Here is a 15,314-nt window from a genome sequence, read left to right on the forward strand (position 1 = left end):
ACAAGTGGAATTCCAGCCTATGATTTCTCTTTGGTCATTATTTCGTGGACTAGTTTTAGAAAGCCCACTTTGTGTCTCCGAAAAAGAAGGCTATTGGGCCTTGTTTCAAAGCTAGCCTTATTGTGCAAAAAATAATGCCTAGCACTGTGGGATAAGTCTGGGCCATTACCTTGAAATTCCTGTATGTGGGCTGAAGCATTTTGGCCTGTTTGTCCAATCACGTGAATTCCTACCATCATTCCCGTTTGGCCCATACCACTATTCATTTTCCCTGATACCCATTCTTTCTCCTCCACTGTCATACAAATTGGTGGCTGGGTTTCTATTTTTCCTCTTTTTTTCTGCATCTTCTCCTACTGCAATTTCTTATGTGTTTTCATTTTCTTCTTATATTGCATCAACATCATCATTTTCTTCTGCAACTACAAATCCTTTGATAGCCATCCTATAACACCTCACATATTTAAAATGCATATTAATAGTTAAATGGAGGGTTAAAGGGCATTTTTAGTGAGAATCCTAAGTTCTGGGTCAAAATACGCACGAGGGGTAAAACGGTAAATCAACAAATACGTAACCCTAAATTGTAAAATGATAGAATTAGGCCTCAATTGATGAAAATAATACTGAAAATGGATTCAGAACGAAAAATTGAGAGGTTAGGCAAGTTTCTAGAAAATTGATGAATAGTGTTTTTATCGAATGAAATACTGAGGTACAGTTGCAGTGAAAAACGTGAAAAGTGACATTAATGCTCTATGATTGAATACATGTTTGAAAAGGTACTTAGAATCAAGAAATAAGATTAGTGGTATTATTTGATGAATTTTAGGATTTTTGAGGAAACGTGTCAAAGGTGCACCACTAGGGGTAAAACAGTAATTTCACCGAATTACCGGGAAACTCCAGATTCATTTGATCAAGGATAATTAAAGGACTTTGGTGAATGTTAAATTTTTTATTTAATGCATAGTTCATGAATTAATTGAAGATTAGTATGTTAAATGGATGATTTCAATTGTGTGAGGTGGCATGGGGGACCCACCCCACTTAAACTATCAAAAGGCCACATGTGCTGGCACTATTTATTCATCTTCCTCCCTCCTCTCTTGCTCCAAACTTGCGGCCTCCTCACCATATTGGACAAGTTTTTACTTTCAATCTCCTTCATCAAATGGCTTAGTATCTTACATGAAAATTTAAGTAAACAAACCACCTACTGAACTTAACCCACACCTTCATTCTTCTTGAAAACCACTCTATCAAGAGAAATGACTCCATAAAGGCCATGAATTTTTGAAGAAATTGGAGCCATGGATGGGTGTTCATGTTGATTTGGTGCATGGAAATCACTATTGGGGAGTTAGTTTGTGGTACGTTTTCTTATCTCCTCTTGGTATTGTTGTGGATCAAAAAATTGAAGACCTAAGGTTATGTATATGTTGGTTTGGGTAGTTGGAGGCATTAAATGACCATGTGTCTTTGATTAATTTTGCTTAGAATGATGTCTTGTGTAAGGAAATCCAATAAAATTTTAAGGCATTTGGAATTGTTTAACTTGGAAATTTTTTTGATGGATGAACATAGTTTCTTGAAAACAAGTTATTGAGAAATTGTGTAAATGAGACGTGGATGGTTTGGATCATTGATAATAATGTTGTAGGAGAGTTTAATGCACATGGATTGAGAGAAAAATCCCTTGGCCTTTGGATGTATAGGATTCGGCCATTGAGGGCTTGTCGTAGGAAAATTGTGCTTTAGTTTGATGAATTGATGTGGTGAGTGTTTGGACCAATTAAGATGGACCTAATTGTGTACCTTGAACCTTCAAAATGGAATGAAAATCCCTTGGCCCCTTGTATGTTAAACCCAAGGCCTTAAAGGCTTAATTGAGGAAAAATTATGCTAAGTGATGATTTAATGTAATTGTGGGTTGGTATGGGGTTGTGAGTGCTTAAGGAAACTATAAGAATAGTTGAGTAGAATTAACAACAAAATGTGGGCATATGGGGCCTTGATGGCCCTTGGGTGTTGTGTGTGTGTAGGGGGGAGGGGTGTTGTGTTGTTTTAATTGTGACTTGTTAGACAAGGTGATTGATGACGATGTGTGTGTGACCATTATAGGTTGTCTCCCTTGGACACAATCGTAGAAGATTGACACTTGGAGCTTTTTGGATTGCCTTTGGTCCTTGACCATAAGGATTTTGGTTAGTGATGACTTACTTTGTTGTGTGGTTAACTGGATAACTAATTGAGTTATCATGTGGCACTTGTAATTGTTGAAATAACCACTTGTTGTAGGCATTTCTTTGTTGAAGGAAAATCGTGAAGTAGCTTGCGATTGAAGCTACCTAGCTTGGAAGCTTCAAACAGGTAAACCCTTGGTACTGTGGTTAATCCCCGTGTGTGCTCCACCATGCCCAGTGGGGTAATGATTGGAAGTTGTTGAATGTAATAATATGTGCTATAACATGATCATGCATTGTGGATGTTGTTTGGTATATGTGTGATTATACTTGTATCTCTGGCTAGTAGATTATTGTCGTATTTGCCGTAGGGGACTTCCATTGGAGAGGCCTCCGTAGGGAGTTCTAGTTGGCTGGATACCATAGAGTCATTATCAGTTGAGGAGCACTCTAGGAATGTCTCAGGAGTGATAGAGTGGGCACCTTGAATTATATCCCGAGGATATATTCTTGGATGTGGATCAGATTGAGATTTTCGTATGTCATATGCTGTATTGCCGTATTGTATGCATGTTCCATTTATATCTGTATTGTTGTTATTGTACATATGAGTGAGCCATTCGACAGAGTGATCCTCCAGAACCTTTAGGTTACTGTGATATATTCGTATATCTTACCACTCGTTATGGGGCTATATTTCAGGTTCATCTAGTGGTACCGCAAGAGTGTTGGGCAAGAGGCCCACCGAGTGATTTGGAGTAGAGCCATTGGAGTGCACCATGCATTTTGCATCTATTGTATTTTGAGATTTCATATGGTACGCTAGACTTAGTGCATGAACATGTAGCCTTGCATGAGTGATATGTACCATGCCTAGGGTTTGTTCATGTAGTATTTTGAGGCTAAGTCTAGTGATGATGCATTTATTATTATTTTGGGCATCATGGTATAATAGTTATATTTGTTAGTGAATTTAAATGTAATTGATATAATGAGGATCTTGTGTAATCAATTTACTAATGAATGTGATGGAAGGACAATAGGCTTATTTTAGGTAATGATGTTATTCAATTATGAGAAATGCATGTAAATGAGATTATGTGATTGAAATGTTTAACAAATTGTATACCGATTAAGTGGTGTATGATACTTGTGATTTGAGTAAATGTTTATTGTGAGTTGTAAGAGAACACAAGGTATGTTGAACCTTGTGTGCCACCCTTGGTCAATTAGGTACTGTGATACATTAAAAGTACACGGAGTTTCTCGTGATGCTATTTTGCTCAGACTATTTCCATGCTCACTGAAGGATGAATCAAAAGATTGGTTGCAGTCTCTACCTGAAGGAAGCATAACCAATTGGGATGACTTAGCAAGAAAATTCTTGGCTATATTTTTCTCAGCTTCAAATATGGCAAGGCTCAATGCGGAGATCAATGCTTTTGAACAAAAAGAAAGCAAATCTTTGTACGAGGCTTGGACACGATTCAAAGGATTACTCCGGAAGTATCCTCAACACGAAATTGAAGCATAGGAGAAGGCAAGAATCTTTTTCTAAGGGATGCCAGCCAACACAAGAACATTGGTAAATGTCGCTTCAGGAGGCTCATTAAAAACAAAAACTCCTGAGGAAGCACTTGAACTATTGGAATTAGTAGCATCTCAAGAATTTGACAATGCTCCTACTCCAGTTGCACCCAGAAGTTCAAGAATCATGAAGCTTGAAGGCTATGATGCAATATTAGCCCAAAATGAACAAATGCTACAAATGCACAAGAAACAACAAGAACAATTAGATGCTCTTAATAAGAAATTTAATATTTCTCAAGTTTCTTCTGTTTCTAACCCTAACATTAAATGTGATATTTGTCAGGAGGCTCATGCAACTGAGGATTGTGAATACATCAGAAACACAGAAAAGCAACCAGCAGAGGCCAATGCACTCTGGTATGATCAAAAGAACTCGAACAACCAAGGAAGGAATCGATATGGTAACCAAGGGTGGAAGAATAACAACCAACACCCTGGGTTGAGTTATAAGTCAAACTACCAGCTGAATCCTCCTATGCCATTGCAACAACAACCTCAAGGTACCACATCCGAGTGGGAAAAGGCGTTTGCACAGTTGTCCAAGACCACATCCGACTTCATTCAAAATGCAGATGCCTTCAGAGATGAAACAAGAGCTTCATTCCGGAATCAAGAAGCTTCGATCCGGAACTTGGAGACTCAAATTGGTCAGCTGTCAAGACAATTCACTAAAAGAACTTAGGGCACTTTTCCAAGCAACACAGTTGTCAATCTAAGGGAGCATTGCAATGCTATCACCACTAGGAGTGGGACAGTGATTCAACCTGTGGAAAAGCCACCAGTTGAAAAGAAGAAAGAAGCTGAACCTGAAGTTGAGAAAGATAAAGAAGAAGATGCAGTAGAAGCTGAAAAATGCATTCCAAAGAAGAAGCTGTTCAAATGGGAGAAAAAGAAAGCTCTGGATAGGCAACCAAAAGCGGCAGACTTGTCTCCATTTGCAAAAGTTCCATACCCTCAGCGGTTGAAACAAGAGGTCCAGAAACAACAATACACCAAATTTCTGGACATCTTCAAGAAGCTGCAAGTCAACATTCCTTTTGCTGAAGCTTTAGAGAACATGACCAACTATGCAAGGTTTATGAAGGATCTATTGTCAAGGAAGCGTAAGTTGCAGGAATGTGAGACGGTGATTCTGACGGAGGAATGTAATGCTATCATCCAAAAGAAGTTACCTACCAAAGTCAAGGATCCAGGGAGCTTCAGCATTCCATGCATTATAGGCAAGATGGAAGTAGACAATGTTTTATGTGATCTTGGAGCTAGCATCAATGTCATGCCACTCTCCATGATGAAGAAGCTGGGGATAACCGAAGTGAAGCCCATAAAGACGATAGTGCAACTGGCTGAGCGTTCTTCAAAGCAAGCTTACGACATCATTGAAGATATATTGGTTAAGGTTGACAAGTTCATCATTCCTGTTGATTTTGTCATCCTTGACATTGAAGAAGATGCCACAATTCCTATGATTTTTGGAAGACCCTTCTTGTCAACTTCAGGAGCACTGATTGATGTACTAAAAGGCGAGTTGATATTACGGGTAGACGGAGAGCAAGCAACTTTCAAGTTCATTGACAAAGAAGTCCCCTCATCTGTAGCTCAACCGAAAGATCAAGTCTACTTTATTGTTGAAAAGAAAGGTGAAGAAGAACACAATGAGGAGTCTTCTCGAGAAAGTAAGCCAAAAGTTAAGATGGAGAAACCTAGTAGCGAAGGAAAGCATGTAAAAGTCAAGTTCAAAGTTCCTGAGACTACTTTACCTCATCCATATGCAGAAGAACACTACGGTAGGACACAATTTATGAATGATGGAGCTTGGTTATCACCAAGATCATACTTTGAGCCACCATGATCACAAGTCAGGTACGTCAGGCTCGTGACGTAAAACAAGCGCTAGGGGGAGGCAACCCACCATTTTACTATTTTTAGTTTTGATTAAATTTTCCTTTTTTGTTCAATTAAGAAAAATACAAAAATATAGGAGAAGATGTTGATACTAAGGGCTATCGTTGAGTGAATTTTACAGGTGAAGAAAAGGGAACTAACAACAAGAGAGCAACTAGTTGTTTCTTAATTCTCGATGCGATTTCTTTGTAGATTTAAATCTGTTGCTGAGGACAACAACATTTAAATCTAGGAATGGGGAACGCGCAATTCATCTGAGCACAATTGAGTAAGCCGGAGGAACTTCATGAGCACACACAGAATCTCCGGTCAAGACAGGGAAATATCTCAAATCCCTTTTTCATACAATTTTTAATTCTTATTTTTATGTTTTTCATGCAATTTTTAAAATTTTGTTTTTCATGTTTTAGTTAGATAATTTTAATTGTTTTGTTGGAAAACCCCAAGCCAAAATTTTTTGTAAAATTTTTCCAAATTTTTCAAAGTTTCTCAGTGTTTAATAGGAAAAATGGCGGGAAGTTTAAATTAGAAATTGATTCAGAGCATGATGATGCACTTATACATATTCACTTTTATGAACATCATTGCAAGAAGTGACACAATTCATTGAATATATTGTTTGATATTAAAGTTTTTGAGAACTAGAACATGGAAATTACTGTGCATTCATAGCCGTAAGGTTTTGAGCCTATACAGAAAATTTTATTGAGTGTGCATTCCACTGTTGAGATACTCTAGAACTTGCTTTGTTTCTTGATTGAAATGGTCTGTGATTTATTCTGTAAAGATGATAGATGCATGTTCTTTCTTTAACTAGATGGCCAAAAAGCTAACCTTTATGATATTCCTTAGTAAAGCCCCCTTGAGCCTAAACTTTTTATTCATGAAGAACCCTTGAATATGAATAGCCACTTCCCCAATTGAATCCTCACCTTAATAGCAGATTAATTTCAGATTTCAAGTAAGGAGTGGATATGAGTTTCAACTATGCAGGCGTTCAACGGAATAAAGAAGTACAAGCAAAAGGGCAAAGCCCAAAGAAGAAAGAAAAAGGAAAGTTGGTTAGACTTAAGAAAAGCGAGCAAAATGCTCCAAACAAAGAAAGGAAAAGAAGCGAAAAGCAAGAAAATACGCTTAGAAAGAGAAAGTTCAAATGAAGAAAATAAAGAACTGGAAAGAAGAAAGCTTTACAGCCGGAAGAAACGCACAACACTTGTTCCATTCCTTAATCTGAATTGATGTTAAACTTTTGTCCTAAATTCTTTCCCTCCCTTTCACCAGGCCACATTATAACCTTACGAAAGACCTCTTGATCTGCTTAATTTATCATACGAACTGTGGAGAGCGAGAATATAAGCAAGCCTATGGTAGTGTTGATTCAGTGGAATAAGAGAGAAACACCAACCCTCTAGACGGTTGAGCAAGAGTGAATTAAAACTCCTAGTGAGGGAGTGTCTCAGGAAGTTTCCCCTGTTCTTGATCTTAAGGAATTTCATTAAAAGTTTTTACTGATGAATTATTGATCTTATTGTTTTGATGTTTCATCCTTTCCTTAAGTCTGAATGCTCTGTAGTCAATTCTCTGATTAAATTCTGCTTATGAATTCCATGCAATTAAAAATCTTGATTGATTCCACTAAGTTTATTCTAGTGCATTGCTGAGGACATCAATGTTCAAATCTGGGAATGGTTGATAAACCCTTAGTTTACCATGTTTTTAGGCTTAAATATGATTGATATATGTTGTGAATTGCATGGAAATTAGGGTTTTATAATGTAAAGTTACATTAATTGAATATCTTGCTAACATGTTGTCGTAATGCTGATTTACAAGGGTTTTTGACACCAATTATGGCATTTTGGAACCAAAGGAAGACATCATGTTAAGTTGAAGCACAAGCAAGCAAGATTCCAAGTGTATACCAGCTGAAGGAGGATGTTTTAGCGTCCATGAAGCGCGTTTAAACGCACAAAAGAAAGAAAAATACCATTGCTCCCTGGAGGAGAGAGTTTTGGCGCAAACAGCACGCCAAAACGCCCTTGAAGCCACAAAAACAATTCGAAGAGCACGTTACAGCACGCCAAAACGTGCTAAGGCAGACAACAATCAGTTATTTGACAGCGAGAAGATTTACCAAAGAATTGCTGAAGGTTCAAAGGAAAATTTGATCAAGATACGCAACAGATTCCATGAAGATTTAAAGAAGATTTGTTCAGATAGGATATGGAACTAAAACGGAAACAAATCAAGACGATTCCTGAGAAGATTGAAGCAAGATACAACGAAGATTAAAAACTCTAATTCATCAACCAAATCTCCAAGATTTTACATGAAAAAGGAAACAAAGATGAAATCAAATACAAATCTTGTATGGATTCATTGGAAGATTAAATGATGGATACAACTCCTGTGGTTATAAATAAGGAGCTTGGGGTCAAGACCAATACACAATTCCCATTCACCAATTCAGAAATTCACACAATTCCAGAGCATTACACCAAGACTGAAGGAGGAATCCTGTTGCGGAGCACTGGAACACTGAGAAACCAAGTCAACATTACATCAATGGAGGCTTGGGGTTCTCTTTTCTTTATTATTTCTTTTCAATTCAGTATGCTAGAGTAGTCTTTTATGTAGTTAAGGGTAGATGGAACCCAATTGAATCTTTATGTTTATGAATTAAATTGTCTCCGAATCCTGTTCTTTTTATAATTGAATAAATTATCTGTTTTTAATGCTTTCTATGAGTTTGTTCCTTATAGAATGATTTTGGAGAATTGTATGACAATAGGGATGTTGGTGCATGAACCTTGTCTTGATAATTTATCATAATCCTTGTGATCTAGGAATAGGAATAGACATAGGGTAATTATGCAATCTTGAAATTCTTGATCTTAATGCATGTTTTCTTGGGGGAATAATCGGGGAACTAGAGTTCTTTCAAGATTACATAGATTTATGGTAACAAGGAATTGAGCCGTAATTAACTCAGATAGAATTGATTGGCAATATATTAAGAAACGGATTCTTGATCATTTAATTCATAACATATTGAGGATATTGCGGGAAGTCGAAACCTTAACTACGCTTTTTAAATCTTAATCAAACATCATCTCATTCATTCTTTTAATTCTGAATTTTCATATTGCATGCCTTTACTTGTTTTTAATTTTAAGTCTTGAACAACAATTCTCTTCATCTAAATTCACCATTCTCTCAAACCAAACCTTTGACTGTCCAACTAAAACGCAATTAGTGAACTAGTGCTTGAAAATTCTGATCCTCGTGGGAACGATCTCGTACTCCGGTACACTTTATTACTTTCACGATCGGTGCACTTGCCGTGTCGCTAACACACCACAGAGAAGAAAATCACATTTGAGAGAGAGAAGGGAGAGAGCTGGGCTAGAGGGGTGTTAAATTGAAACCCTAAGTTTTTTTTTTCATTTTATACCATGGAATAAAATGACTATAATAACCTTATTTACAGGTCAAAGTGGGTTCACGGGTTGACCCATAACCGGACACAATTTTTTCATGTCACTTTTTTCCTAACCCGAACACGACCCATTTATTAAACGGGTTGACCCGAACACAAAAATTTTGTGTCGGGTTTGGGTCGGGTCGGGTCACAAATTGCCACCCCTGTATATATATATATATATTCTCGGATTGGGAATGTTCAACCAGTGGTTGGTAATTATATGTGGGATTAGTATTCTCGTAGGAGTCTATGGAAGAGATATCACAAGGGGTAGCTGTAACATCCCTCGAAATTAGGAAAACTAATACTGATGATTATGCTAAGTTCGAATCTCATGGCTACTAATGGGGAATTAATATTAAGTTAGGAAATTATTGAATATTAGTAATAAGTAAGGAATTATTTTAGACATATGAAACCTTAATTAGAAAGTATAGGAGCAAATTAAATGTAACACCTAGAACGTCTAAGGATAACTAGATGACAGGAGAACTAACTATAGAATGGATAAGTACATGTAAAAGTAGAATCATTGGGTTAGATTTTTGAACCTCAATTTCATGGCTTGGCCGAAGGCCCAAGGCTCTTGGGGAGCAATTGGGTTCAGCCCAAAATATTTCCTATCCTCACCATACTATAAGAATCGTACGTGTCAACTTATCATTGGGATGAAATCCCCACATGGCAACACACTTAAGCCACCTTGTATCTTTCTTCTATGTGCGCAGAGGATGTAGACTTGTGACCAGAAAATTCTGACTAAAGCTAATTGTTATGACACAACACTTCTCTCTCTTGTCACCTTTCTTTTCTACGCATAGGGTACACCAAAAAAGCAACTTAGTTGCTTGTTGGACTATCCAAATAAGCTCAGCCTTACTACATGCAGCAAATTGTTGAAAGTGGCCAGCATTGCATGTAGTTTCATTGGACAAAAATGCCACACCATCTTACACCCCTTGTGCGCTCCAAGGGAGGAATACCTTAAGATTATTTTTCTGATCCTGTGATGGTTTTAAATCAGTCTTATATGCCTCATTTCTTTATCTTCAAGCGCTGAATGACCAGGACCTTAGACCCAAGAATCTCTTTGTTAAGTGTGAACCTAGTTCCACCACTTCATCCTCTCCTCTTCCTTTTATACAAATCAGAACCCTAGTGACTAGTAGCATCCAAGGAAAAATCATGACCTTCCTTTGTTTCCTCATGACCGAGAGAAGATTTGAGATACTCTAAAGAAAGAACAAAAATTTTATGCTACCCTCACTCCCTTCACTTTGAGACCGTGGACTGTTGAGAATAAGTAGCAACAAGGAATCCATTTACTCACTGTTCAGCCGAGCTGTTTCAGCCTAGGAAGGTATAGTGAACGTTCCTTCTCCTCGATGTTCCCTACCTTGATCGTTTGATGAAAACTTCCCCTTGCATGTAGGTTCCAACTCCAGCACATTTTTCCCCTTTCCCTGTGCGCGCAGTCAACAGCTTTAAAGGGCTGAACTTGTTGTTGTATAAGAACTTGGGAAGTCAAGGTGCTACTCCTTACCCAGTTCGGTTTCTTTGTGTGCTTGCAAGAGAGGTAATGCCCAAAAAACTTCTTTTCCTTTCTCTGCTCAGTCGTGAAGCATGATTAGGAATTTGTTCTTATTATTTTTAGTCTTGTTATTTTCCCATCTTGAGTACCTTGGACCCCAGCTCTAAAAGCGTGAAGAAAATAAATTGGAAATAAGTATTCATGATGTTTGGTCTTGGTAAAATAAATTCTGACTTGGTAAATTTCATTGTGAACTAAGTCTTAACTAAAAACTATAATACAGAATGGGTCTAGGTCCTCCTTCACGCCCTTTAGTCTTGTTGAGCTATAAATTTGAATGAATTGTCATAAACTCTATATGTTAAAACCGATTCTGTGTTAGTAAGCCTTATAATAAATTAGTTTCTTGAGAAAATGTTGCTGTATGCTATTTTTCCTCTCACTGTTTCACGATGAAATGGACTAGACAGCATGTATATTTCTTCTCTTGAGAGAACGTTGTTGTATCTTAGTTTTCTGCTCACTGTTTTGTTACAAAACTGCCACTGTTTGCTGAAGAATAGTCCTTATACTCTCTGGTTGCTGGACAATAATTTTAGACAGCTTATTATACATATTGTTAGCGCTCCAGTAGGAGATATGAGAGGAAAGATTTAATGGAAATATTTAAGGTCTAAGAATGCCAAAAAAAAACCGAACCATATGGTGTAAATGCTAGGTTTTGTCTCGGATTATTGAAAGATAAGGCTACTGTATGTTATTAAAATTAAAGTTTGAAAATTTCCATACATGACGCATGAGAAACTGAGGCTGTCTAGTGGATAAAATTATAAGGAGTCTCACTGCTTAACGATAAAAGAAGGCTAAATTTGAAGTCAGAAATTTTGTAGGAAAAATTAACTATATGGCCGAACATCATAGGAGACTTTAAGCTTGGAACGTTGATGAATAAATTGAATGAACACTGATCTATTATACTGCATATTAGGTGCGAAAAATACCTGAGGCGTTGGACTGTTTCATTGTGAATCGGTAAAGTAAATTTCGATGTACGAGGTATGTGTAGGCGGTATTACCTAATGTGACTATTGGCTAGTGTATGGAATTGTGATGTGTTGCTCACATTTGTTCTATGTATGTTATGATGATGATGAGCCAATGGTAAGAATATGAAAATGATATGATATATGCATGCATTTTACATCATAATACATTTTTCTGTTGGGTGCGATTGCATAACATGGCATGTATACTTGATTCATGACATCTTATATATATATATATTTGTATTGAGGACATGTGACTGAGCATGCATCATATAGGCATGCCTGGTACCAGGAGAGGGGACACTTGGCTTCAGTCCGCATAGGTTCCACAGTGGGATTCACCTTCATGGGAGCCATTAGGAATACCCACTGTGATGCTACGCGCACGACGGTGCTATGAGCGTAAAGGAAAAAGGGCGTTATATACGCGTTATGATATATGATGAAAAGGATTAAATGTTTGAAGTGACTATTTATGATTTTGTGCCTAGTTAATATTGTTGCATTATGGTTTTGTTGCCACACTACTGGGATTTTCTCTCACCCCTTTGGGGCTGCTATTTTTACAAAATGGCAGGAGGACGTAAAAGCTTTTGAGGACTTGGATATTTGCTGTTGGCTTCTACTGTTTGGGCATGCTGCTATTGATGTGATATTTTATGGATGACTGTATGAAATTGAGAAGCTTTTATTACTGTGAACTATGATTTTATTATTGCATTACGATTTTATGACCAGCAATTATTTTGGAAATAGATGTTGAAACGTTTGCGAAAAGGATTTTGACATGTTATCTAAATGCTGAGTTTTGAAAAGTCTTTGCGAGCACTTTGTAAGTTGTCGTACTGGGGCTACGGACCTCCGATTTTCTTATAATTTATATGCACGCGTAGCCCCAGGTGTCTAGTTTCACTATATATAAACCTTGCAAAGAAATTCTGAAAGATCGATTTATTATGAGTTTTACCAGCCAGGACATTTGTGATATTTCCACTACTTTCTCTCTTATTTTGCGAGTTATGTTTCGAGGGGCAAACGAACTCCAAATCACTATTATTTTATATGAACGTGAAGCCCCGGATGTCTAGTTTCTAGATTACAAAGAATATGTTTTTGAATCGTTGAAGTGAATTTTATACGAATTTTTAAAGACAGCAAGGTCTACCAGGAAAGTTATATTTTTAGTAGTTGAGAAATTTTGAAAGTATACTCTGATTTTTGTGACGAACCCGATTTCAAAAATAAAATTATTTTAATTGGCATTGTAAAAGTGATTTTCAGTCTCTAAAATATGATTAAAGAACTCTAATCCGCTTAGCAAACAACTCTCTTGGATGCATACAAGGGAGGGTGTTACACTATTTGGTATCAGAGCAGTTTTGATTCAAGGTGTCTGTTTATGATTGATGTATTGGTTGCTAATTATATATTTGTTTGTTAAATCATTGGTGTTTGAATAGGATTGTCAAATTGTTTGCTGTTTTTCCATGATTGTTGAATTGTTTGCTGTTTGAACATAGCTATGGAACTGTGCTAGCTGCTGTATGTTAGAATCAATTTCCTGAATTGCTTGAATTATGATTACCCGTGTGGATATGTTCATTGGTTGCCGGATATTAGAATTAAACTATTGGACTGTCGGAGTCATGACTGACACGTGTTGAATTATTCTTTTAAATTATGAAAGTTAGTATAATTGAAATATTAGAATCATCCTGAGATATTCTGAAATCACTTTGTGGCGTTGATTACTTAGAGCAGCTTTGAGTCTCGCGAATTGTGTGAGATACTGTTTGGGTTTTTTGAAATGTAGACTGTATTGTATAGATTTACCTTGTTGTTGACCTGATAAGTAGAAGGCAGTTGTGCAGTAATAAGTGTAGCCTGGTTGAGAAATTGAGTTTAACCTGTTCTATTGATTGACTGGTTTGATGTTGATATTATTGATGTTGTTCAGGTTGCTGTATATTATGTTCTGTTTTATTATATGCCCTGTTCGGTTGTGCTGTCCATATTATGCATTGAAATATTTGATTGGAAGTGTTTGCTGCTACTAAATGGTGCAAGAGTTGTCTGACTGTGTTATGTTGCAGTTGAATGGAAAATGTGTGAATTGTCTACTTGTATAATGGATTATTTGAGATTCTGTCTTGAAGTGGGAACCGTGTCTTAATCTTAAAACTACTGTCGTGTATGTCATGCGGTGAGTAGGATCCGCTCGTTGCTGGACATTACGAAAGTAGAATTAGCATTTATGAGACACGAAAACCTCCTCAAGAGAGAAGTCTGATGCGTGGTAGATTGTAATTGAATAATGCCTAAAGGAAGAATAAATAACGAAGTATGGAATTTGATGATTCCCAGTGTATGATGAGATGATACTCCAGCTGTGACTGGGAATGGGTCTGGCCAACACATTCTCCGGTAACACGGTAGTATCAAACTGTCAAACACCGAGAATCAATTAATGAAATTTTTTTTTGTTTGGTGGTTTTGGTACCTATGTCTGAAACTAGCCAGTAATTTAATCTAGGGAATAACTTGGATAACTGGAATAAGTAAACTATAGTTGTAGAACAATATTAGTGGACGTAGTGATGAACTGATGTTTAAGTTGTATTGAAAATGAGAGATCTCTGTTTGGTGAATGGAATACATGAAAACTTTTATTTTGATGCTGCTGGTCAGGATGGAAATTTAATGAGGAGCCTTCGGTCTGATCAATTGAAATTATGAAAATATATTATTTGTTTTGGGTATCAGCTTGTTGGGTATAGCAACTAAAAAGAAGTATTTGAAATTGAATTTTTGGTAATAGATCGGAATTTGAGTTTATGAGCTGCTTAAATTATTTTAACTGTCTAGGATGTGAACCCTATAGTAGTAATGATTAGTTAAAAATCGGATTGGGTGCTGTGCTCCAGAAATTATAAGTGTTTCATGATCTGAATGAGTATGTGCTGTCATAATCTAATTACTACATGAGACTCTTTTATTTTTGTGAATCTAGTTGGATTAATTTCTGTTTTGAGCACTTGACTGTATGAATTTCTCTTGTATGTTGAAAGTTGGAATTTTAAACGTGGTATGTATTGTGAAATCATTTTTGAGGTTAAAGTCTTGTAAGAAGAAAATTAAAATAGTTGTATCTTATGATAACGTGAACATAAAAAGAATTGGAAAATTTACCTTGACCTTATTGCTAATGGTACGGTCGTACGGTGCTTAACTTATCACTTTAAATGGAAATTTGATTGCTTCATGAAAACTCTTGTATTTTGGGAGCCTGTGCATTAATCTTTTGGTTTTGAGGATTTGGAATAAGGACCCTCTTCTTGTTGGAAAATGAATTTGATGTGTGGTATATGTTGGGAAGAATACCAGAACCGAATTTGTTATGAAAAGTATAGATGTGTCAGTAACTGTAGTCTTCTTGTTATTATTAATTGTCACTCTAAAGGGATATTTAACTGCAATTGAGATGTTGAATGTGGTTTTGTGCGCTTGAATTATGAAAGCCTGGTTTATTGGATGGATTCCGATTGGTAGCTATTTCAAATTGTAATGTGTGTAAT

The 15,314-nt window shown here is 36.7% G+C and overlaps 1 protein-coding gene across 1 annotated transcript; it reads left to right on the forward strand.

The window, feature by feature from the left end:
• The first annotated feature begins 3,747 nt into the window (after positions 1-3,747).
• Positions 3,748-5,625, forward strand: LOC133287456 (uncharacterized). Its single transcript, XM_061485079.1, has 4 exons — positions 3,748-3,921; positions 4,060-4,423; positions 4,481-5,016; positions 5,071-5,625. The coding sequence occupies exons 1-4, from the start codon at positions 3,748-3,750 to the stop codon at positions 5,623-5,625; spliced, it is 1,629 nt and encodes a 542-aa protein (XP_061341063.1).
• The last annotated feature ends 9,689 nt before the right edge of the window (positions 5,626-15,314 follow it).

Source organism: Gastrolobium bilobum, unplaced genomic scaffold, assembly GCF_033153095.1.
Source record: "Gastrolobium bilobum isolate Gb01-03AN ecotype WA unplaced genomic scaffold, APGP_CSIRO_Gbil_v1 utg13373, whole genome shotgun sequence".
Lineage (NCBI taxonomy): Eukaryota > Viridiplantae > Streptophyta > Magnoliopsida > Fabales > Fabaceae > Gastrolobium > Gastrolobium bilobum.

Excerpts from the sequence above, each read along its gene's own strand:
- LOC133287456 (XM_061485079.1), top strand. The coding sequence starts at position 3,748 with ATGCCAGCCAACACAAGAACATTGGTAAATGTCGCTTCAGGAGGCTCA. Across the intron at positions 3,922-4,059 it reads TGAAGCTTGAAGGCTATGAT|GAGGCTCATGCAACTGAGGA; the intron begins GCAATATTAGCC and ends GATATTTGTCAG. Across the intron at positions 5,017-5,070 it reads GCAAGATGGAAGTAGACAAT|AAGCTGGGGATAACCGAAGT; the intron begins GTTTTATGTGAT and ends TCCATGATGAAG.